This window comes from Myxine glutinosa, chromosome 5 (genome assembly GCF_964187855.1).
Source record: "Myxine glutinosa chromosome 5, kmMyxGlut1.1, whole genome shotgun sequence".
Lineage (NCBI taxonomy): Eukaryota > Metazoa > Chordata > Myxini > Myxiniformes > Myxinidae > Myxine > Myxine glutinosa.
Window position 1 is genome coordinate 181,108,106 of NC_136265.1, and position 24,452 is coordinate 181,132,557.

Below are 24,452 nucleotides of genomic sequence, written 5' to 3' on the forward strand. Positions count from 1 at the left end.
CCTGTCCCCCCTTGGTCACTTAATCTGCCATCATGGTCTCCAATTCCACTGCTTCGCCGATGACATCCAGCTTTTCATCTCCACCAAGTCCATCTCCACCGCCACCCACTCTATCCTGACAAACTGCATCACTGAAATAAAATCCTGGCTTCAAATCAACTTCCTCAAACTTAACTATGATAAATCTGAAATAATCATCATTGGCCCAAAAACGCTCACCAAATCCATCCACAACTTCGCCCTCAACATTGACGGTTTCCCAGTATCCACCTCCCCTCACATCCGGAATCTTGGCATCATCTTTGACCAAACCCTCTCCTTCGACAAATACACTAAACAAATCACAAAGACAGCCTTCTTTCACCTGAAAAACATCGCCGTCTCCGTCCATCCCTCTCCTTCACGGCTGCAGAAACCCTCATCCACGCCTTCATCACCTCCCGTCTGGATGACTGCAACAGCCTCCTCGATGGCTCACCCTCAATAATCATCAATAAACTCCAATACATTCAGAACTACGCTGCCCGTCTACTCACCCATTCCCGGACCCGTGACCACATCACCCCCGTCCTTTATAAGCTTCACTGGCTCCCCATCCCCCAGAGAATCCAGTACAAAATCCTGCTCTTGCCCTACAAAGCCCTCCATAACCTGGCCCCATCCTACCTGACTGACCTCCTCTCCAGACACACTCCCACCCGCAACCTCCGCTCTGCTGGCGCCAACCTCCTGTCCCCCCCCCCCCCCCCCCCCCATCCAGACCAAATTCAGATCCTGGGGGGACAGGGCCTTCTCCATCGCTGCTCCCACCCTCTGGAACTCGCTACCTCACACCATCAGAGACTCCTCCTCACTCACCACATTCAAAACATCACTCAAGACCCACCTGTTCAATACTGCATTTAACATTTAACCCACAGCATTTAACCCCTGACTATCTCTCCTCCTTCTCCTTCCTTTTGCTTTGATTTATTTACCTATTTATTTTTGTCTTTTTGGACTCGTTGTTTGTACTCTGTCAAAGCGTATTTGGGCTTCTTGAAAAGCGCTATATAAAATAAATGTATTATTATTATTATTATTATTATTAAAAGACCCAGAAACACCCAATGTTAAAAGCAGTTTCAGTTGCTACACCTCCACCTGCTTTACCTCCAAAGCTTTAGAAGCCTTAACAATGGCAGCCTCTCGAGTCTCTTTCTATGGTCATGTGATCAAAACAGGCCGATTCTGGTACACAGAGGCCTTCTGCTACACGTCCTGGTACACGTGCTTCCATAATTGCATTGTAGTTGTGTGTGCAGGTTTGTACATGGACTTGTTTCATTTGTCTAATCCAGACTGCGTACCACGAGTGCCGTGAGATGAGATGGGAAGAGCGGTGAGGGGGGCCTGCAAACAACTGGACGAGCAAAAGCATTTCCTTCTGGAAATCTTCTCATTCCTACCGAGTTGGACAACTGGGACGCCTTTTGTCTCATTCCTACCGAGTTGGACAACTGGGACACCTTTTGTAACCACTCTGGACACGTGGATCTCTGCAGTAATTTTATTTCACTTGGATTAGGAGATGCTGCCGTGCAGACATCGTTCCTCGAAGTAGGAACGCAACCGACACGTCGTGGGGATGATATGAATGAGAATGGCATGGAAGGATCCAAGTAGAGCATTCATGTTCAATATGATCCCGCTTGTAATGTTTAAATAAAGTGCCGTTTATCACATCTTTTTATTTGTCTTTGTGAGATTGCACCAATTGACAATCCACTAAATACATCCTGTCCTTCAAACCCAACGTAGTTTGGCGATCCATAGGTTGACCATTGATGAGCGTTGTCATGATTTTCTGTCACGGCACTCCGAGCAATCCGGGTTATCCACGCGTGAGATCCTCATGCAGGTTGTTCTAGCCTATGAGAGGCCTTCATTCGTTCCTCGACCCATGCGGCAAATACGGCGCTGTGTGGGAGAAGTACGGTCCAGGTACAGGTCAGTGTGATGTGACCCAAAATAGAACATTATAAACATATGAACATTCCATCGAGAACGAATACGGAAGATAACGGCGTTTGTTACCTGCAGTGAGCCACGACGCACTCGCAGCTGCAGTACTCCTCGTCCCACTCACTGCTGGTCACGGCAAGGCGGTCACAACCCGCCCTTTGGCATCGGTTGTCCGTGGTGCTCGATCGCACAGGGGACGTTTGCGCCGCTGGCGTCTGATCCTCCACTTCCTCCTCTTGATCCACCTTCTCACCAGACTGCTCCTCAAACTCTAAAGTTTCTATCTCCTCAAATAAGGACTGTCGACACAAAAAGGCCAATCGTGCCGCGTTTTACTCATTTGTTTCCATTGAACGACCATGGACACCGGTCATGATGTAATGTACAATCACCCACACTCAAGAACGTACCACAGTTTTACTTTAATTTCAAGATAAATATCAGAAACGTTCCACCCGGACCCTTACTCTACCAGTTTAGCCACTCACCGTAGCTTCCTCACTCTCCATACCGTAATCCATCACTGAGGCTCCAGGCTCATTTGGATTTCCAGGCTCTCGTATCGGGTCTTCGGGGTTTGTTCCTTGAACCGACATGGACGGATGTTCCCTGGACAAGCCTGCGCTACCCCCGGTCATCACCAGGGCTTGAGCAGGACACGAAGCCGGGGATGTGTTCGCCACGGCATGGTGTGATGTGTCTAAGGGAGGGGGTGGGGGGAGGAAGTTGGGCGATTTCCCCCCCCCACTCCCCGTTCCCCATCTCACCTTTGCAAAATGTCATTATGGAGAAATCCAAAAACATGTTGGGTGATCCCCCCTCCTCCCCCTCTCCCCCCCCCCCCCCCCGAAAAACATCATTGTCATGTATTCCAAAAACACAAGTTGGGTGCCCCCCCCCTCCTCCCTCCCCCCTTCCCCCCTCCCCCCTCCCCCCGTCCTCCTCCCTCCCCCCGTCCTCCTCCCTCCCCCCTTCCCCTCCCCCCTTCCCCCTCCCTCCTCCCTTCCCCCTCCCCCCCTTCCCCCTCCCTTCTTGAAAAACGTCATTGTGGAGTATTCCCAAAAATGTGTTTTAAATGACAGGGGAGAGGTGCACAACCATTAATGTTCTGCACAAGAAACAGCCATGATTGCAAGCACCACCACGTTTTACCACCACCAAAGGAAGTGATTTGTGGTGGTTAAAGGGATGATATGGCAGGACATCTTGTTCTGAGAGATCTTGAAGGCACACCAATTATCTGATGCTGTTTTCACTCGAAAGGACTAAGCAGTTTCCTGAGGCTGAACATTGACAGGAGCATTCAAAGTACCCTCACCAAATGAAAAGAGAAATGAACACAAACCTGCACTTGAAACACCTGCAGAGCCCCAGGATGTTCTTGACTGTGAGGAAAGCAAGATGATCGGTGTGTGCGCGTGAGGGAGGGAGAAAAGGTGCGGTGATGGTGGGCGCAGTTGTTGTGGGGATGTGGTCGGGCATGGTTGTTGTGGAGAGGCGGTCGGGCATGGTTGTTGTGGAGAGGCGGTCGGGCACGGTTGTTGTGGAGAGGCGGTCGGGCACGGTTGTTGTGGAGAGGCGGTCGGGCACGGTTGTTGTGGAGAGGCGGTCGGGTGCAGTTGCTGGAGAGATGTGGTTGGGTGTGGTTGCTGGGGAGAGTTTATCAAACGGTCACTTTCCTGCTGAATTAAATTTGGAAAAGGTTCAATGAAAGAGACCCAGGTGAAGAGGAAGCCATGGGGTTAACAAGGTAACAGCAAAATAAAGGAGGAAATGGGAAGTAGTATTGTGAATGGATGGCTTGTACAGCCTAATTGTACCTGAGAAGCACGGAAGGCTGCCAACGCTTTGAAATATTCCTTCTTTGCCACCTCGGTCTTATCCTTGTACACCTGCATTACCACAACAATGACCATAACCATAACCATAACCATCATTGCACACTTTCAGCGAGCCGCCCCATCCAGTCCTCACCGGGTTCAACCTCACCTGCTTTTGCTCCACAGCTAGACTCTCCCACATGGAGGCCACGATGCGAGACACATCACCGAAGGTCACGTGGGCATTCTGTCCCTTTATAGCTGCCTGCGTGTCACGGAAGAACAGTGCATAGGCCGACACTGGTCTCTGTGGCTCAAGGGGGGCTGCCTTTTCTTGCCATTCTAGTTGGCCTTGTTCACCCTCCTCCACTCTTACCGCCTGCAAATTGGCAGCAGGCATCTCGGCAGGAGCCCTCTGGGAAAGCTGGATAGGTGGTTTGGGATGTGAAAATGGAAGGAAAGTCTTTTTTAACGATACAGCACAATTATTGTGGGATAAAAAAGTGTAGGTGTCCAACAAAAAATGGACAAATCCCCTCTGGTACATTCTACTCAACTCACCACTGGAACATTGGTCGGGATAAGGGTGACACCCGGACCGCCAACGGATTCGCTGATGGGTCGAAGCCGTCGCTCTCGAGTTTGAGTAGACAGGTCCGAACCGAGGAGGTTCGCCACCGGAGTCGTCGTGAGGTGCGTCGCAGAGGAGACGGCCAAAGGTTCGGCAGGACCGAGCGAGACGATGGGCCGCAATGTCCCGGCATTCGTCACAATCGCTTGCTGTAGGCACAAAGGTTGTGCCAGGCTCGACTCGCCAGGATCCTGTAGATATGATGGATAATTACACTTTGTGGCCTCCACTGCGTTTTGATCTGTAAACTCAGGTTTTTATTCCCAATTTTACTTTATTTCGCCGATAGAGCTCGTGGGGGGAATTTCTCCAAGTGAACCATGGACATGACACGTTTAACAAGAACACGAGGAAAGGGACAAATTACAGTACATGGGATTTGAAACTAGTGCCTCTCCAACTTATCTCTACACCCTGTCACAGACTTGTACCTTATCTCTACAACTCATTACAGACTTCCACCTTATCTTTAAACCTCATCAGACTTGTACTTTATCTCTACACCTCGTCACAAAGGCTCCATTTCCTTTTAACTGATTTTCTTATTTTTCCACATCTCAGGTAATCTTGGAAGCAGTCGCTGATGGACACTAAACTCTATCAACTCAAGAATCTATGTATGATCCACGTCCATCCCTCGGGTTGTTTTTTTCTTCCTCAAAATGCAAACGTCTTTCCTCAGCTGCTTAATTGGTCCCCACCTGACCTCGTCTGCTGTCCTGAAGTAATCTGCAGAGGTGACAATTTGCTCATGCTTGGTCTTCCTCAACTAACCTCTACAGAGTGGCCACAAAGTCCCAATGCATAAGTGTGTCCTCTGTTACTCATTTGTTTTCCAGGTACGGCTTCAGCATGACGGACACCAGTGAGTACACGATAGAAGAGAGACTGATTACTTGTGTTTGGGTTCACGTCCGCGTGCGAGAAGGAGCAAGTTTTGAAGATACAAGCACAAGATTTTCGCAGAGGTTCAATAAGCCAGCTCCTATGCGCGACACGATGCGGGCATGGGAGAAGAAGGCTTTTTCAACCGGAAGTGTCCTTGATTTGACTTGATTTTGAGCAAGGCTTTTCTGCAGCGATTTCCCACCATTAAATCAAGACAAAGCATTTTTTTTTTCGGATGAGTGTGCTGTTTACCTCAGCAATCGATTCAGGAATGTTTATATTTGGTGCAAAGAAAGTTCTCATTTTTATGAGGAAATTGAACAGCATCCTCCTCATGTCATGATGTGGGCAGAAATTTCAGATCGTTTGATTGGGCCATGTTTTTTTTCGATACAAGTGTCAATCACACTGCTTATTTGAAAATGCTCAGACGTGGTTTGTTTCACAACTGCGTGAGAGGTCTCGAGGCAACAGCGATCCTGCAACAAGATGGTGCATCAGCACGTTATGCTCTCGCAGTTGGAGAATATCTCGACGACAAATTCAGTGGATGATGGATTTGATGTGGATCTGAGATAGTGTGGCCTCCTTGATGTCCGGACTTAAGATGTGACAACTCGTTTTGGGACATTGTGAAAGAGGAGATTACTCATCCGCCTAGGGGGGTGGGAGGGGATGAACCATTTGCTTTTATGACCTCCAACCTTCAACATGGAAGAAGATATCCAGAAGAACATGGAGAAAAATTCAAATTTGTGCGGAGAATGGAGGGGAGGTTACAGGTAAATTCCAACGAAATTCTAACTGCGGGCACTGGGACTTTGTGGCCACTCTGTACCTTAGAACTCATTAATTCCTACTTAACTGCAAATGGTTCGTCTGCTAATTTCAATTAATTTTATCTCATGAGGATAATGTTTAATTCCCTTAGTTGTCATAAGGTATGTTTGCATACAAAGGTGAGTCGACATTAAATCTCAGGTTTGGACACCTGAAAACATTTTGAACACAAGCGAGTTTGTGGAAACCTCAGAGGAGTTTAATCTTACCAGAACCAGTAGGAGGTGTTTGTGAACACTTCACAAGGTCTCTGGACATGCATCTGGGGCGTGACTCTCCCCTGCACGGGGGCGTGACTCTCCCCTGCACGGGGGCGTGACTCTCCCCTGCACGGGGGCGTGACTCTCCCCTGCACGGGGGCGTGACTCTCCCCTGCACGGGGGCGTGACTCTCCCCTGCACGGGGGCGTGACTCTCCCCTGCACGGGGGCGTGACTCTCCCCTGCACGGGGGCGTGACTCTCCCCTGCACGGGGGCGTGACTCTCCCCTGCACGGGGGCGTGACTCTCCCCTGCACGGGGGCGTGACTCTCCCCTGCACGGGGGCGTGACTCTCCCCTGCACGGGGGCGTGACTCTCCCATGCACGGGGCGTGACTCTCCCCTGCAGGGGGCATTGTGCGGAAAGAACCACAGTAATCACGTGATCCATCCCCACACCTCTGTTACATACATGCCTCCTGAGTCGCATTAAATATTTAAATGTACCACTGTGCATCACAAATGTTGACAGACTCCGAACGCGGCAGATAATACCTTGGGAAACGCACGTACGTGGTCAAGCACACGAGATGAGCTTTGTTCAGGAGGCGCGGAGCCTTGTACAGTATGAGGGACGTAAGGGCAGGTGGTGTCGCGTCGCAATAATTCACTGGTGGACGTTATAGATTCGAGGTATCGCAATGAAAACATAGGTCATTTTGTGCTGGTACATTAAAAATATTACACATTAGTCGTATCGTTCATTAGGGTCACCTTGAGTGACCATCGCGGACACTCAAACCGAGTGGATACATTACTCGATGTATCAAAACGTTCGGGGACGAGACGAGGTCCGTTATCCATATCCGGTGCCCGTAGGGCAGTTCGGACACGTTATTACATATCCGGTGCCCGTAGAGCAGTTCGGACACGTTATTACATATCCTGTGCCCGTAGAGCAGTTCGGACACGTTATCCATATCCGGTGCCCGTAGAGCAGTTCGGACACGTTATTACATATCCGGTGCCCGTGGGACAGTTCGGACAAATTCACGGCGTGTCTATCCATTCCGAAGGGCGGTCTATGTGGGGAAATTACAAATTTGATTAGGATATACATATGTATATTTACATATATATATATATATATATATATATATATATATATATATATATATACACACCTTATATATTACACTACACGGTCCCGAAATTTAAATATTTTATTACCTCAGATTTCTTCACTTTATCGTTTATTTGCGCTCTCAGGTCAAATAAACTCCCATATTCCGCCATCCCAATAATTTTTCTTCTCAAGCCCAAATGGACCAATAAGATCGCGCGGCCAAATCCCGCCATACTTCACTACCGATATTTATCGCACAATTTTCTTCAACGAGTCGAGGTTAACCTGATGAATAATTCAACATTTCTATTTCTATTTCGCTATTGCGTTGCGTACAACTAATGTACAATAAATGGACGAGGTGTGTGTGTGATACGATCCGTACGGTCGTGCTCGATGAGGTGTAAACGCGGTGACGAGTTTGTATATAAATTGCTGGAGAGAAGCAACACGGACGCTAATTTCACGTCATTTTGAATAGCAATTACATCCATTCGATTTGGGCGGTGTATGAACAAAATCACAACAATAAACCACATCCCGAGCACACCGTTTGAAATGCTTCGCATCGATGATGTGCAAGTTTGAAATGTTGATCATTTGAATAATAAACATTCGGATATTGACGATATAGCGACACGTGATAAAGACGGACATTAACATTGTGGATGTAATTTCACATATTTACAGAAGGAACAATTTGATAAGATCAACTTTAACCACGACGAACGATTTCAGGTAATACTGACCCGTCGATAACGTTTCCCAATGTATTATTATTATGTGGAGGGAGGGGTAAGGTTGGGAGGGAGGGGTAAGGTTGGGAGGGACAGGGAGGAGGTAAGGTTGGGAGGGACAGGGAGGGGGTAAGGTTGGGAGGGACAGGGAGGGGTAAAGTAGGGAGGGGGTAAGGTTGGGAGGGACAGGGAGGGGGTAAGGTTGGGAGGGACAGGGAGGGGGTAACGTTGAGAGGCACAGGGAGGAGGTAACGTTGGGAGGAACAGGGAGGGGGTAACGTTGGGAGGAACAGGGAGGGGGTTACGTTGGGAGAAACAGGGAGGGGTAACGTTGGGAGGGACAGGGAGGGGTAACGTTGGGAGGGGATAACGTTGGGAGGGACAGGGAGGAGTAACGTTTGGAGGGGGTAACGTTGGGAGGACAGGGAGGAGGTAACGTTGGGAGGGACAGGGAGGAGGTAACGTTGGGAGGGACAGGGAGGGGGTAACGTTGGGAGGGACAGTGAGGGGTTAACGTTGGGAAGGACAGGGAGGGGTAACGTTGGGAGGGACAGGGAGGGGATAACGTTGGGAGGGACAGGGAGGAGGTAACGTTGGGGACAGGGAGGGGGTAACGTTTGGAGGGACAGGGAGGGTAACGTTGGGAGGGACAGGGAGGGTAACGTTGGGAGGGACAGGGAGGGGTAATGTTGGGAGGGACAGGGAGGGGATAACGTTGGGAGGGACAGGGAGGGGATAACGTTGGGAGGGACAGGGAGGGGATAACGTTGGGAGGGACAGGGAGGAGTGACGTTGGGAGGGACAGGAGGGGTAACGTTGGGAGGGATGAGGGGGTAACGTTGGGAGGGATGAGGGGGTAACGTTGAGAGGGACAGGGAGGAGGATAACGTTGAGAGGGACAGGGAGGAGGGTAACGTTGAGAGGGACAGGGAGGAGGGTAACGTTGAGAGGGACAGGGAGGGGTAACGTTGGGAGGGACATGGAGGGGTAACGTTGGGAGGGACAGGGAGGGGTAACGTTGGGAGGAACAGGGAGGGGTAACGTTTGGAGGGACAGGGAGGGTAACGTTGGGAGGAACAGGGAGGGGTAACGTTGGGAGGAACAGGGAGGGGTAACGTTGGGAGGAAGATGGGGAGGAGGAACAAGGGGGAGATGGGGAGGAGGAACAAGGGGGAGATGGGGAGGAGGAACAAGGGGGAGATGGGGAGGAGGAACAAGGGGGAGATGGGGAGGAGGAACAAGGGGGAGATGGGGAGGATGAGGCACAAGGGGGAGATGGGGAGGATGAGGAACAGGGGGGAGATGGGGAGGAGGAGGCACAGGGGCGAGATGGGGAGGAGGAGGCACAGGGGCGAGATGGGGAGGAGGAGGACCAGGGGCGAGATGGGGAGGAGGAGGAACAGGGGCGAGATGGGGAGGAGGAGGAACAGGGGGGAGATGGAGAGGAGGAGGAACAGGGGGGAGATGGGGAGGAGGAGGAACAGGGGGGAGATGGGGAGGAGGAGGAACAGGGGGGAGATGGGGAGGAGGAGGAACAGGGGGGAGATGGGGAGGAGGAGGAACAGGGGGGAGATGGAGAGGAGGAGGAACAGGGGGGAGATGGGGAGGAGGAGGACCAGGGGGGAGCTGGGGAGGAGGAGGAACAGGGGGGAGATGGAGAGGAGGAGGAACAGGGGGGAGATGGAGAGGAGGAGGAACAGGGGGGAGATGGGGAGGAGGGGGAGTGAGGGTGGTGGAGTGAGGGTGGTGGAGGACCGGGGGTGAGGGTGGTGGAGGACCGGGGGTGAGGGTGGTGGAGCACCGGGGGTGAGGGTGGTGGAGGACCGGGGGTGAGGGTGGTGGAGGACCGGGGGTGAGGGTGGTGGAGGACCGGGGGTGAGGGTGGTGGAGGACCGGGGGTGAGGGTGGTGGAGGACCGGGGGTGAGGGTGGTGGAGGACCGGGGGTGAGGGTGGTGGAGGACCGGGGGTGAGGGTGGTGGAGGACCGGGGGGTGAGGGTTGTGGAGGACCGGGGGTGAGGGTGGTGGAGGACCGGGGGTGAGGGTGGTGGAGGACCGGGGGGTGAGGGTGGTGGAGGACCGGGGGTGAGGGTGGTGGAGGACCGGGGGTGAGGGTGGTGGAGGACCGGGGGTGAGGATGGTGGAGAACCGTGGGGGAGGAGACGGATGACAGAGAAAGGAAACGAAACGACATGGTCATGGTCATGGTGACGGTGACGGTGACGGATGAGGATGAGAGAACCAGGTGACGAGGGTTTGTAAAGCAACGTACGTAGGAGAGCAGAATGGCTTCCCATGGGACGTAATTCATCGTTGGAATGTTTAATTCCTTCAACTCCTTCACTTTTATATAATAGCGTATTGCTCCGCACGTGTTTCATTCCCTATAGCTTCTTCACTCTGTCATGGCATCGTTTTGCCTTCGATGTTATAAATATGTAAAATATCCTTGACCTCAGGCTGATCGAGAATTTTCGGTCCCAGGAGCGCCCGGAAGTGACGAGCGGTTTTTTATTAGTTGTGCTTTGAATAAAGGATTGGTCGGGATTCCGAACAACTCGGACAGTTATTCCTTAAACGCTAAAACTTATATATAGTAGTGCATTCCACCGCATGTGTTTCAATCTTCTTTTTCTGATTCTTCTTTTTCTGATTCTCCTTTTTCTCCTTGTCGGATTCTTCTTCTTATCTTTTCTGGGTTTAAAGGTCCACAGACTCACTTAAAGTCTCACAAAATCTCACTTAAAATGCATTTGATATAATCCAAATGAGTCTTTTTATGGTGAATTCAAATATGGCATTGATTTTTTGTTATATTCACTCTGAAACATTAAAGATGAAAGAAAACCGAACCACTTGGGAACGCCCCTAAAAATTCTACCCCGGACCTCAACGCCGATGACGTAATCCATGTGACGTCACCTCCAGAACGCAGCTCGCGCGCAAGCAAGCTCCACGTGCATTTGCTTGATACAAATCAAACACTTATTTTAACTCCAATTTACATTCTGTTTCCACTTTTAGTGAGAAGTAGGGGTCTGTGCAACCATTCATAAACTTTATTTTGGTGCAAATCGGATAATTTTTAGCCGAGTTACCTCAGACCGTGAGTTGTTAATTATATAATTCACACATAGTTGAATATGTGCAGGCCGCTCCACGGAGCGACCTTGCGGGCTTATCAACGAGGCGAGGCGTGACATACATGTGTCTCAGCATACCTCAGATCAAGATCAAGCAAATCAAAAGTAGTAAAGCGCGGCGTTACGCGCGCTGCTTGTGAGCAAGGAGGAAGTGGACAAGCGGTAACATATAAACGTCTTTATTGTAAGAGCACACTGTAACACTGAACTGCTCCGGGCTGGTCGCCCGGTGTATATCATGAGGCCACGCCTACCCCTCGGGCGTGGCCACCGCCCACTTGGTGCGTGGAATGATGTCACCACGCCAGTGGGCTTTTGTGTCCGCCACACGCGCCCCCCCAGAATTCCCGCGCACCTGGAGGGCCAGTTTGCGGGGCAGACGAATGACCCGGCCGAAGCGCCCCCTGGCGATCGGCGGCGTCCGGGGTGCAGGGATGCCAGGTGGGATGCCCCTGGCTGCCCCTGGGATGGGTGCACGACCGGGGGGCGGCGTGGCGGCGGGGCTGGGCGGTGCCGGCGGTCCGCCCGCAGGAGGGCGGCCCCAACGTGGGGGTCAGGCCACTGGCGGTGGATGGTCCACATCGAGGTGGGCAGCCTTAAGGCGGTCTACCGAAACGCGGTCAGGAGTACCGCCGATGTCCAGGGTGAAGTGCTTCGCCCCGGTCTCCAGCACGCAGAAAGGCCCATCGTACGGGGGCCGCAGTGGTGTCCGATGGGCATCGTGGCGGACGAAGAGGTACTCCGCCGTGCGAAGCTCCGGGGCGATGTGCGTCGGTGGGTGCCCGTGGCATGCCGTTGGCACCGGGGCGAACCTCTGGGCGGTCTCTTGCAGAGCGGAGCGCTGCTGTGCCGCGGACCATGGTGCCGTGGAGTCGGGGAGGAACTCGCCCGGCACCCGCAGCGGTTGCCCGAAGACCAACTCCACCGCGGATGCGCGCAGGTCCTCCTTGGGCGCCGTCCGGAGGCCCAGCAGGACCCAGGGGAGCCTGTCGACCCAGCCGCCGTCGCGGAGGGTGGCCCGGAGCGCGGCCTTCAATGAGTGGTGAAATCGCTCAGACAAGCCGTTAGCCTGGGGGTGGTAGGCCGTGGTTCGGTGCAGCCGGACCCCGAGCCCCTGCGCAACCGCCCCCCAGAGCTCCGAGGTGAACTGGGGGCCGCGGTCGGAAGAGATGTCTGAGGGGGCGCCGAACCGGGCGACCCAGGTGGCGATGAAAGCCTGCGCGACATCGGCCGCCGTTGTCGACGCCAAGGGCATGGCCTCCGACCACCGGGTGGTGTGGTCCACCATGGTGAGGACGTAGGTGAAACCCCGCGAGGGGGGCAGAGGTCCCACCAGGTCCACGTGGACGTGGGCAAACCGGCGTTCCGGCACCGTGAACGGGGCCAACGGGGCCTGGGTGTGCCGGTGCACCTTGGCGCGCTGGCACGCGAGGCACGTCCTGGCCCAGCCGTGGACGGCCTTCCGGAGGCCATGCCAGACGAACTTGTCGGCGATCAGCCTTTGGGAGGCCCTCGCGCCCGGGTGGGACAGGCCGTGGATGGCGTCAAACACCTGGCGCTGCCAGCCCGCGGGCACGATGGGGCGAGGACGCCCGAGGGAGACGTCGCACAAGAGGGCCGCGCCCGCGCAGTCAAACGGCACCTCGGTGACGCGGAGGCCCGTGACGGCGGTCCGCAAGGCCTGGACGTCGGGGTCAGCGGCCTGGTCCGCTGCCATCCGGGCATAGTCGATGCCGAGGTGGACTGCGTGGGCGACGGCCCGGGAAAGGCAATCCGCCACCGGTTGTCCTTCCCCGCGACGTGCTGGATGTCCGTCGTGTACTCGGACACGGCCGAGAGGTGACGCTGCTGCCGGGCCGACCACGGCTCGGTGACCTTGCCCATCGCAAAGATCAGCGGCTTGTGGTCGACGAAGGCAGTGAACGCCCGGCCCTCGAGCAGATGGCGGAAGTGCCTGACCGCCAAGTGAAGTCCGAGCAACTCGCGGTCGAAGGTACTGTAACGGCGTTCGGGCGGGTGAAGCTGCCGGCTAAAGAACGCCAGCGGTTGCCAAGCTCCACGCACCCATTGCTCGTGCACCGCGCCCACCGCGTAGTCTGAGGCATCGGTGGTGAGGGCGATCGGTGCATCGGGCGCCGGGTGCGCGAGCATGGTGGCGTTAGCCAAGGCGAGCTTCGCGCCCGTGAACGCCGTGTCCATCTGCTCGGTCCAGGTAACGTCGCCTTTGCCCGGCTTACCTCGGAGAGCTTCGTGCAGGGGGCGCAGGAGCTGGGCGATACGGGGCAGGAACCGATGGTAAAAGTTCACCATGCCCAGGAACTCCTGCAGCCCTCTGATCGTGCGGGGGCGCGGAAACCCCTTCACCGCCTCCACCTTGGCCGGCAGGGGGACGGCTCCGTGCCTGGTGACACGGTGCCCCAGAAAATCGATTGTGGCGGCGCCGAACCGGCACTTTGCAGGGTTCACAATCAGGCCATGCTGGCCCTGGCATTCGAAGAGCGTGCGGAGGTGGCGTAGGTGCTCTTCGCGGGACGCGCTGGCGACGAGGATATCGTCCAGGTAGACGTAGACAAAATCCAAGTCGCGCAGGACGCTGTCCATCAGTCGCTGGAACGCCTGAGCCGCATTCTTCAGACCGAAGGGCATGCGCAGGAACTCGAAGAGTCTGAATGGCGTGATGACCGCCGTCTTCGGGACGTCCTCCGGCCTGACGGGGACCTGATGGTAGCCGCGTATGAGGTCCACCTTCGAGAAGAAGGACCTGCCCGCCAAACGGGCGGAAAAGTCCTGAATGTGGGGGACGGGGTAGCGGTCGGGAGTCGTGGCGTCATTGAGACGGCGATAGTCCCCGCACGGTCGCCATCCCCCGCCGGGCTTCGGCACGATGTGCAGCGGCGACGCCCAAGCGCTCTCTGAGCGCCGAACGATGCCGAGTTGCTCCAGGGTAGCGAACGCCGCTTTTGCCACCGCCAGCTTCGTCGGCTCGAGGCGGCGTGCCCGGGCGTAGACCGGTGGCCCGACGGTGGGGATGTGATGGGCCACCCCGTGCTTGACGGCCCCCGCCGAGAAGGTGGGCCGCGTGAGGGCCGGGAAGCCGGCGAGGAGGCGGGTGAATGCGTCCGCTGCCGGAAGCGTACAGACCAACGTGGCCGGAACCGAATCGTTCGGCAAGCCGCTTGGCAAGCCGCTCGTTGAGCTGGGCAACGCACAAGCGAGCGAGCTGAACGTCTCGGCCTGGACAAGCCGTCTGCGCTTGACGTCGACCAGGAGCCCATTAGCGCAGAGGAAGTCCACGCCAAGCAGTGCCATGGGCACGTCGGCGGTGACGAACGTCCATCGGAAAACCTGCCCTCCAAACCGCAGAGAGAGGCAGCGTTTTCCGTACGTACGGATGGGCGTCCCGTTCGCGGCAAGCAGCGCGGGGCCCCCACCCGTGGCGTGCTTGTCTGACGTGCCGGCGGGAATGACACTCACCTGCGCTCCCGTGTCGCACAGGTAACGGCGCCCGGAGAAGGTGTCCGTTATGAACAGCAGGCTGCTCGAACGGCCGGCGCTCATCGTCACTATTGAGCGCCGGCCCGGGCGTTTCCCGACCCGTTGAAGGAGCACGGCGGATGACACCGCCGAGCTTCGTGGCCGAACTTGGCGTGGAACCAGCACCAGGTGGTGGAGCTGGAGGAGCGTGGCTGGCTCCGCCAGGCCGGTGGAGTTGGCGGGTTTCCCCGCGGTGGCGGTTTTCGCCGCGGCGGTGGGCGGGGCGTGGCGGCGTTCACGAGGTGCGTATCAGCATGCTGCTGAACATCAGCGTGCTGTAGAAGCTGATGCTGTGGAACATGCTGCTGAACATCAGCGTCGAGGGCCGTGACGGCCACGCCGACGCTCGCCCGCGTGTCCGAAGCGGCGAAGTACCTGTCCGCCTCGGCTGCCAATGCTCGGGGTTCCGTTAGCTCGGTCCCGGCCAACGCGAGGCGAACCTGCGCTGGAAGTTGGCGCCGGAAAAGCGCCCGGAATAGCGAACCGGGGGCTTCGTCGCCCAACAGTGACAGCATATGGTCCATTCGGACCGACGGGCGCGTCTCACCGAGCTCGGGGAGATCCAGGAGGCGGTCGGCCCGTGCGTTGTCCGTGAGGCCGAACGTGGCTAGGAGTAGCCGCTTGAGTGCCTCGTACTTGTGGCCGTCCGGTGGGTGGCGAAGGACGGACACAACTCGAGTGGCCGTGCCGGGCCCGAGGGAGGCGACGACATGGCAGTAGCGCAGGTCGTCGTTGGTGAGGCGCCGAAGCTGAAATTGGGCTTCGGCTTGAACGAACCAGACTTCGGCCTGGGCCTCCCAAAATTCGGGAAGTTTAATCGCCATTGCCTTGTCGTTGGCCATTGCAATGGCGTCGTGTTCGGAAGGATCGCTATGGCAGATCCAACGTCGAGGGTCACCAGTAAAGCGCGGCGTTACGCGCGCTGCTTGTGAGCAAGGAGGAAGTGGACAAGCGGTAACATATAAACGTCTTTATTGTAAGAGCACACTGTAACACTGAACTGCTCCGGGCTGGTCGCCCGGTGTATATCATGAGGCCACGCCTACCCCTCGGGCGTGGCCACCGCCCACTTGGTGCGTGGAATGATGTCACCACGCCAGTGGGCTTTTGTGTCCGCCACAGTAGAGTATGTACAAATTACACGGAACGGATCGCGGGCCGAAGCATAGCGAATCGAGATGGCATGGACTTCGTTCTGGAGATGACGTCACCGGTCACGTGACCTGCGGTTCGCTGAACTCCACTTTTTGAGGGGCGGGGCATAGCAAGTTGTGAAAAACACTACAAATATTCAAAATATTGGTCTAATTATCCCATTGTTGATTAAAAAAAAGAAACATGGGTGATTTCTTCACTAGGAAGGTCAAGTTAATATATAAATAACCAGAAACTTTAGAATTACATGGGACCTTTAATGGCGTTTTCAGAGACGCGAGGCTCTATATACGCCACACACAAAAACCTCAACGGGATACCCAATGAACCATTATGCTTCCCTATAATTTCATCGGGATTTCCCACTCTCTTTGAAATTTTTAGTACAGTTTTACAGAGTGGATGTGCTTCTGCTTCAACAAACATAATTTCCGGCAGATCCTACACTTTAATCCCCATATCTATCATACGAATACTAAATACTGTACTAAATATTTATTTAACTAAATATACTAAATACTAAATATTTTATTATTGTAATATAATACAAATAATTACAATTTATCTATCTATAATTCCACTAATCTCTGTGTGTATGTGTGTATGTGTGTATGTGTGTATGTTTGTCTGTGACCGCTGTTTCTCGACAACCACGGGTCCGATATACTTTAAACTTGCCAGGTATATTGCTGGGGACCCGAGGATGTGCCTTTTCAAGGTTTGAAATTAATCGGACAAGTAGTTACCGAGCTATGGCGATTTAGCCGTTCGCCGTTCGCTTTGGCGTTGCGAATGGACCAAACCATTTCATGTAAATAGAGGGGGGGTTCTGTGGTCGTTGCGAATGGACCAAACCATTTCATGTAAATAGAGGGGGGGGGATTGTCACTGTACTCGCAAGCCGTTCGCCGTTCGCTTTGGCGTTGCGAATGGACCAAACCATTTCATGGACCAAACCATTTCATGTAAATAGAGGGGGGGGGATTGTCACCGTACCCGCACCCACGTACCCACGTACCCACGTACGGGCATTGCACCCACGTACGGGCATGCCCTAGTTATTGTAATTATTGTAATAATATACAAAATATTATTAATATATAACTAAATATACAATATTTATTAATCTATCTATAATTCCAGCAATCTCTGTGTGTATGTTTGTATGTTTGTATGTTTGTATGTTTGTATGTTTGTATGTATGTTTGTCTGTGACCGCTGTTTCTCGACAACTACCGGTCCGATATACTTGAAACTTGCCAGGTATATTGCTGGGGACCCGAGGATGTGCCTTTTCAAGGTTTTAAATTAATCGCAGAAGTAGTTACCGAGCTATGTCCAAAAAACGATTCAACCAATCAGAGAGCAGCGAGCTATCACGTGTGCCGAACGTGGCGAACAGACTCTGCCTCGGATGGCACATTTGAGAGCGTATTCATTTATTTCCCGTCGGCAAACTATGTTGCCGTTAAACTATGTTTTAAAACTAATTAAAACTAATTTGCGATTCATCGTAACTGCGATTTGCGACCTTCCGGACAGTGAGGACTGCACTTCCGGCAGCCAATCACAGAACGCGTTATTGCGTAGGCGTGGCCGATGTGAGAGCGAGCAGCGAGCCGAGCCCAGCGCGTGCGCCATTACGGTTCGTAATTCGATTTCTTCCGGAGAAAATAATAATTTCTCGATTTCTTATGCGCATTATTTCTCCCAATTCAGTCAGAGCGAAGGGCGGAAGCGAAGAGCGTTGTTTTTTTTGTTTACGGGCGTACGGGCGGGGTAGAGCGTACGGGTAGCGTTTTTTTTTTTTTTTTGGCAAGGAACGGGCACCCACGTACGGGCATGCCCTAGTCTATCTATAATTCCACTAATCTCTGTGTGTATGTTTGTATGTATGTATGTATGTTTGTATGTATGTTTGTCTGTGACCGCTGTTTCTCGACAACTACCGGTCCGATATACTTGAAACTTGCCAGGTATATTGCTGGGGACCCGAGGATGTGCCTTTTCAAGGTTTTAAATTAATCGCAGAAGTAGTTACCGAGCTATGTCCAAAAAACGATTCAACCAATCAGAGAGCAGCGAGCTATCACGTGTGCCGAACGTGGCGAACAGACTCTGCCTCGGATGGCACATTTGAGAGCGTATTCATTTATTTCCCGTCGGCAAACTATGTTGGCGCTATGTTGGCGTTAAACTATGTTTTAAAACTAATTAAAACTAATTTGCGATTCTTTCGCTTTGCGATGCGATTTGCGATTGCGTTAAACTCGCTCGGGCGTTAAACTATGTTTTTAAACTAATTTGCGATTCATTCGCTTTCCTGCGCATTTGTGCACGCGATGGCGATTTCTTTACCAAACTCCGCAAGCCGTTAGCTTTGGACCAAACCATTTCATGTAAATAGAGGGGGGGGATTGTCACCGTACTCGCAAGCCGTTCGCTTTGGACCAAACCATTTCATGTAAATAGAGGGGGGGGGATTGTCACCGTACTCGCAAGCCGTTCGCTTTGGACCAAACCATTTCATGTAAATAGAGGGGGGGGATTGTCACCGTACTCGCAAGCCGTTCGCTTTGGACCAAACCATTGCATGTAAATAGAGGGGGGGGGGGGGATATACTTTTAGATATATATATAGTACGGGCATGCCCTAGTATTATTAATACCAATATTAATAGCCGGCGAAGCCGGTGTTGTTTATGAACGCGTACGTATTATGTTGAAAAGCCAGATGTTGCTGGATCCTTTGAGAATTTCGACACTTTGACGCACCAAATCACACCATGGAGGCCGCCATCTTGCGGATGCGGAAGTATGCATAAACAATTGCGAAAAAGTTCAATAGGAGTTTGTTTCACCCGTCTTTTTTTGATTCACAATGTTGTTTTTTTTTTTTTGTTTGTTTTTTTTGTATACTGAATCGAGGCTCGGGAAAGAGCTAACATTTATTTCACAAACAAATCAACCAGACAAACAAAATATACAAAAAGAGGGAGCGGAAGACAAGATGGGGAGAGAAGGGGAAGCACACAACCACAACATTTGAGAGCAGGGAGAAGTGTGGGAGGGAGAGGGCTTGGGGGCAGGAGGCGTGGGAAGGGGAGGGGGAGGGGGGGGAGGGACACTATGTTGAAAAGCCAGATTTGGCTGGATCCTTTGAGAATTTCGAAGCTTTGACGCACCAAATCGCTGCATGGAGGCTGCCATCTTGCGGATGCGGAAGTATGTGTAAACAATTGCGAAAAAGTTCAACAGGAGTTTGTTTCACCTGTCTTTTTTTGATTCACAATCTTATGTTGAAAAGCCAGATTTTGCAGGATCCTTTGAAAATTTTGAAGCTTTGACGCACCAAATCGCTGCATGGAGGCCGCCATCTTGCGGATGCGGAAGTATGTGTAAACAATTGCGAAAAAGTTCAACAGGAGTTTGTTTCACCTGTCTTTTTTTGATTCACAATCTTATGTTGAAAAGCCAGATTTTGCTGGATCCTTTGAGAATTTTGAGGCTTTGACGCACCAAATTGCTCCATGGAGGCCGCCATCTTGCAGATGCGGAAGTATGCATTAAAAATTGCGAAAAATTCAATCGGCGCCTGCGGAACTACGTAACTTCCGGTTAGACAACAGCTGCGACTCTGGGGCATTTTCGACATTTTTCTCTTCTTTAGTGGTAGACCTAAAAAGCCGAATTAGGCTTCAATCCCATGCTCCCATGCTCAGTAGGTTTGTCTGATTTATGATGTTGTCCTGCACCTACTGGTATCAATCCCATGCTCCCATGCTCAGTAGATTTGTCTGATTTATGATGTTGTCCTGCACCTACCGGTATAAGCGGTTTACATAAAGAAAGAAAGCTCGGTTTGATTAACGACAGTCACATATTGCCGTTGAAACGGCGCTATCGTCTGATCTGTCGGCACTGATCTTACTGCAAGCTAACTTCTTCTGATGGAGGAAGCCGCAGTGCCCGGAGAGAACCAGTCCTGACAGCGACTGAAGTTAGAAGACTACACACATACTGTGAAAACGTATGTTAAGCCCAGTTAAAATTTCTTAAAATAGGCCCTAAGCTAGCACATCGTACAGTTACTTCCTTAAGCTTCTTGTGACATTTATTGTATGTAGGTATTGGGGAGGACTGTCTGCCCTTCTCTTTTACCAAGTCTTACCAGGTACGGTACCTACTACACCTACCTACTACCAACTACATAACGTACTTATAGGTAGGTTAGGTATTATGCCGTCGTGATGGGTAAAATAGTGGCAAGAGGCTTTGGCTTCGCCGGCTCATTGCGGCTTTGCAGTCGGGTACTAGTACCAATAATATTCCACCTCCCCAAGGTGTTTTTCCTCCTTGAACAAACGTCGAGTCAACGTTTATAAAGAGGTTATCATTGCGTTTTCGTGGGAGCAACGGCCTCCAGGTGAAAAAATATTATAAACCACAAACACGTATGATTAGCTTTTTTAACATTGGCTAATGCTGTTTATAACATAAAACAAAGAAATTTGGAGGATTCCCGACATCCGTGAGGTAAGTTTTATTACTTACAAAACTGAGCGAAGATCTACTGTACTCTATATAACCCACAACAGTTGAGTTAATAACATGAACCTTCCTGCCGCTAACGTGGCGTTTTTCAAAGCGGACTTTTGAAAGTCGCTCCTGCTATTTAACCACACGAACCTGAAAGGGAGGAATCCCGGGGTGTGCTCATTTACCAAGCATCTCGCTAGCGCTTGCCAAGCCAGCCGTTCCTTAACGGTTTTGAATGGAGTTCTTGCTCGAATGCTTAAACAACTTGGCGATCTCTCCACAAGAAACTTAGTAAATGAACACACACCCAATGTTCTTGAGACCCACCCATAGATCGACTGTAATCTACATACCCCAAAGATGAATGACCCTTCCTGCCCCTCCATAGTGGGCAGGTGTACGGGTATTATAAAACAGGAGTGTCTGTGTGTCTCTGTCTCTGTCTCTGTCCATCCGTCCCGAAACTACTCCCTCAGTTTTGGGGCTAGCCCAGCCAAACCTTCAGTGGAACGTTTTGGAGTCCCAGCGGATGTCGTAAGTTAGGAGGTTCATCAATTCCTCAATAAAATTTTAATTGCAAAATAGCATCGTTAGGGAGATGCTTCCAATCCAGAAGTGAATAAGATGACGACGATGCGCTGATTTGATATTATCTCAATACAATCGTGATTTAACATTATATTTTGGTATATTAATACAACAGTATTAATTTATGATTGGAATGATGCTGTTTGGAATAAATATATAGAGATATTGAGTTTAACGCAGAATGAGGGAATGATGTAAGGATTTCCATCCGTGACATTCACGGATTCTCCATTTGCAGTTTCGCCATTGATTGGATATAGCAACATTCAGACTGGATACGTTTTTTTGTGCAAGTCCTTCACGAACCTGTTGTCAATACCTGACGTTTGACTGAGGGTGGTACAGGAATGTGGAATTTATTGTTTCAATGTTTAGTATTCGCCGTTTCCGCATTGTTTGTTTGCTTTTGGCTTCCCACCTATGCGTAGCACGGGTTCCTCACTAGTCTAATATTCTGAAAAAGATGCCTTCTCGATTCCTCGTATGGTGGGCAATTTACAACCAGGTGGGTCAGATCGTCTGGATCCCTCATATAGCAGATATTTAATAATAGGCAGGTCAGATCTTCTAGATCCCTCATATAGTGGGCAATTTAATAATAGGTGGGTCAGATAATCTGGATCTATAATATAGTTTACAATTTAATAATAGGGGGGTCAGATATTCTGGATCTATCATATAGTGGACAATTTAATAATAATAGGTGGGTCAGATATTCTGGATCTATCATATAGTGGACAATTTAATAATAGGTGGGTCAGATATTCTGGATCTATCATATAGTGGACAATTTAATAATAGGTGGGTCAGATATTCTAGATCTATCATATAGTGGACAATTTAATAATAGGTGGGTCAGATAATCTGGATCTATCATATAGTGGACAATTTAATAATAGGTGGGTCAGATATTCTGGATCTATCATATAGTGGACAATTTAATAATAGGTGGGTCAGATATTCTGGATCTATCATATAGTGGACAATTTAATAATAGGTGGGTCAGATAATCTGGATCTATCATATAGTGGACAATTTAATAATAGGTGGGTCAGATAATCTGGATCTATCATATAGTGGACAATTTAATAATAGGTGGGTCAGATATTCTGGATCTATCATATAGTGGACAATTTAATAATAGGTGGGTCAGATATTCTGGATCTATCATATAGTGGACAATTTAATAATAGGTGGGTCAGATAATCTGGATCTATCATATAGTGGACAATTTAATAATAGGTGGGTCAGATAATCTGGATCTATCATATAGTGGACAATTTAATAATAGGTGGGTCAGATATTCTGGATCTATCATATAGTGGACAATTTAATAATAGGTGGGTCAGATAATCTGGATCTATCATATAGTGGACAATTTAATAATAGGTGGGTCAGATATTCTGGATCTATCATATAGTGGACAATTTAATAATAAGTGGGTCAGATATTCTGGATCTATCATATAGTGGACAATTTAATAATAAGTGGGTCAGATATTCTGGATCTATCATATAGTGGACAATTTAATAATAGGTGGGTCAGATATTCTGGATCTATCATATAGTGGACAATTTAATAATAGGTGGGTCAGATATTCTGGATCTATCATATAGTGGACAATTTAATCATAGGTGGGTCAGATATTCTGGATCCCTCATATAGCAGATATTTAATAATAGGCAGGTCAGATCTTCTGGATCCCTTATATAGCAGATATTCTGGATCTATCATATAGTGGACAATTTAATAATAGGTGGGTCAGATAATCTGGATCTATCATATAGTGGACAATTTAATAATAGGTGGGTCAGATATTCTGGATCTATCATATAGTGGACAATTTAATAATAGGTGGGTCAGATAATCTGGATCTATCATATCATGGATCATTTAATAATAGGTGGGTCAGATCTTCTGGATCTATCATATAGTGGACAATTTAATAATAGGCAGGTCAGATCTGGATCTATCATATAGTGGACAATTTAATAAAAGGTGGGTCAGATCTTCTGGATCCCTCATATAGCAGATATTTAATAATAGGTGGGTCAGATCTTCTGGATCTATCATATAGTGGACAATTTAATATAATAGGTGGGTCAGATATTCTGGATCTATCATATAGTGGACAATTTAATAATAGGTGGGTCAGATATTCTGGATCTATCATATAGTGGACAATTTAATAATAAGTGGGTCAGATATTCTGGATCTATCATATAGCAGATATTTAATAATAGGCAGGTCAGATCTTCTAGATCCCTCATATATCAGATACTAGCAGAAGTACCCGGCATTGCCGGGCGAGGAGGGGAGGAATGGGGAGAAGAGGGGGGGAGGGGAGAAGAGGGGGAGGGGGAGGGGGAGAGGTGGAGAAGAGGGGGAGGGGGAGAGGGGAGAAGAGGGGGGATGGGGAGGGGGAGGGATGGGAGGGGGAGGGGGAGGGGTGGGAGGGTGGAGGGGGAGGGGGAGGGGGGAGGGGCATTACCCGGCATTACCCGGCTTCTAGCAGAAGTACCCGGCATTGCCGGGCGGGGGAGGGGAGGGGGGAGGGGAGGGGAGGGGAACGGGGGGGAGGGTAGAATAGGGGGGGGAGGGGAGAAGAGGGGGAGGGGGAGGGGGAGAGGGGAGAAGAGGGGGAGGGGGAGAGGGGGGAAGAGGGGGGGATGGGGAGGGTGAGGGATGGGAATGGGTGGGAGGGGGGAGGGGGAGAGGGGAGGGGTAGGGGAGGGGAGGGGTAATGGGGGAGGGGGAGGGGTAGGGGAGGGGGGAGGGGTAGGAGGGGGAGGGGGAGGGGTAAGAGGGTGGGGGGGAGGGGAAGGGAGGGGGGAGGGGGAAGCGGGGAGGGGGGAGGGGGAAGCGGGGAGGGGGGAGGGGGAGGGGGAGGGGGAGGGGGAGGGGAGGGGGAGGGGGGAAGGGGGAGGGGTGGAGGGTGGGGGAGGGGGAGGGGGGAAGGGGGAGGGGTGGAGGGTGAGGGATGGGAGGGGGAGGGGGAGGGGGGATGGGAGCGGGGTGGGAGGGGGAGAGGGGAGGGGTAGGAGGGGAGGGGGGAGGGGAGGGGGGAGGGGGGAGGTTACATTACACCAATTTACATTGAAAACTGCTGAAATATGTACGCAACTTCAACTTAGCACAGTTTAGTAAATACTCGAGATAAATCCATGCGGTAAAAGATTGCTGAGAGTTGCTAAGACCTACGACTTAGAATCAGATCAGATCAGATCAGATAATTAATCAGATTAATCAG

General features: G+C 51.3%; 3 protein-coding genes across 11 annotated transcripts in view; 2 read left to right on the forward strand and 1 right to left on the reverse strand.

The window, feature by feature from the left end:
* GPATCH1 (G-patch domain containing 1) overlaps nt 1–1,724 on the forward strand; it is a 62,374-nt gene extending 60,650 nt beyond the window's left edge. For both annotated transcript variants that reach the window (XM_068115365.2, XM_068115366.2), the window contains one exon: nt 1,341–1,724. In XM_068115365.2, coding sequence (XP_067971466.2) covers nt 1,341–1,368 — 28 coding nt within the window. In that variant the 3' untranslated portion in view covers nt 1,369–1,724. The remainder of the gene's footprint in view (nt 1–1,340) is intronic.
* On the reverse strand, nt 1,536–10,741 carry LOC137426644 (uncharacterized). 7 transcript variants are annotated; one of them, XM_078779210.1, is made up of 8 exons: nt 10,516–10,741; nt 4,386–4,646; nt 3,994–4,248; nt 3,825–3,896; nt 3,350–3,653; nt 2,493–2,704; nt 2,077–2,303; nt 1,536–1,959 (listed from the first exon to the last, which is right to left on the reverse strand). In XM_078779210.1, the coding sequence occupies exons 1-8, from the start codon at nt 10,552–10,554 to the stop codon at nt 1,893–1,895; spliced, it is 1,437 nt and encodes a 478-aa protein (XP_078635336.1). In that variant the 5' UTR covers nt 10,555–10,741; the 3' UTR covers nt 1,536–1,892. The 7 variants fall into 7 exon arrangements, with proteins under 7 accessions (XP_078635336.1, XP_067971472.2, XP_078635335.1 ...); XM_068115371.2 differs by lacking the exon at nt 10,516–10,741 and adding an exon at nt 7,612–7,697; XM_078779209.1 differs by lacking the exon at nt 10,516–10,741 and adding an exon at nt 6,937–7,328.
* LOC137412355 (uncharacterized) overlaps nt 10,405–24,452 on the forward strand; it is a 71,583-nt gene continuing 57,535 nt past the window's right edge. The window contains exon 1 of one of the 2 annotated variants that reach the window (XM_078779206.1): nt 10,405–10,488. In XM_078779206.1, coding sequence (XP_078635332.1) covers nt 10,470–10,488 — 19 coding nt within the window. In that variant the 5' untranslated portion in view covers nt 10,405–10,469. The remainder of the gene's footprint in view (nt 10,489–24,452) is intronic. The other variant, XR_013623645.1, reaches the window with a different exon arrangement.

Coding starts and splice junctions, on each gene's coding strand:
- LOC137426644 (XM_078779207.1), bottom strand. CDS start 7,092: ATGTTTTCATTGCGATACCTCGAATCTATAACGTCCACCAGTGAATTA. Junction 4,647..6,936: donor ACGTACGTGCGTTTCCCAAG/GTATTATCTGCC, acceptor TCATATCTACAG/GATCCTGGCGAGTCGAGCCT. Junction 4,249..4,385: donor TCCCGACCAATGTTCCAGTG/GTGAGTTGAGTA, acceptor CCACCTATCCAG/CTTTCCCAGAGGGCTCCTGC.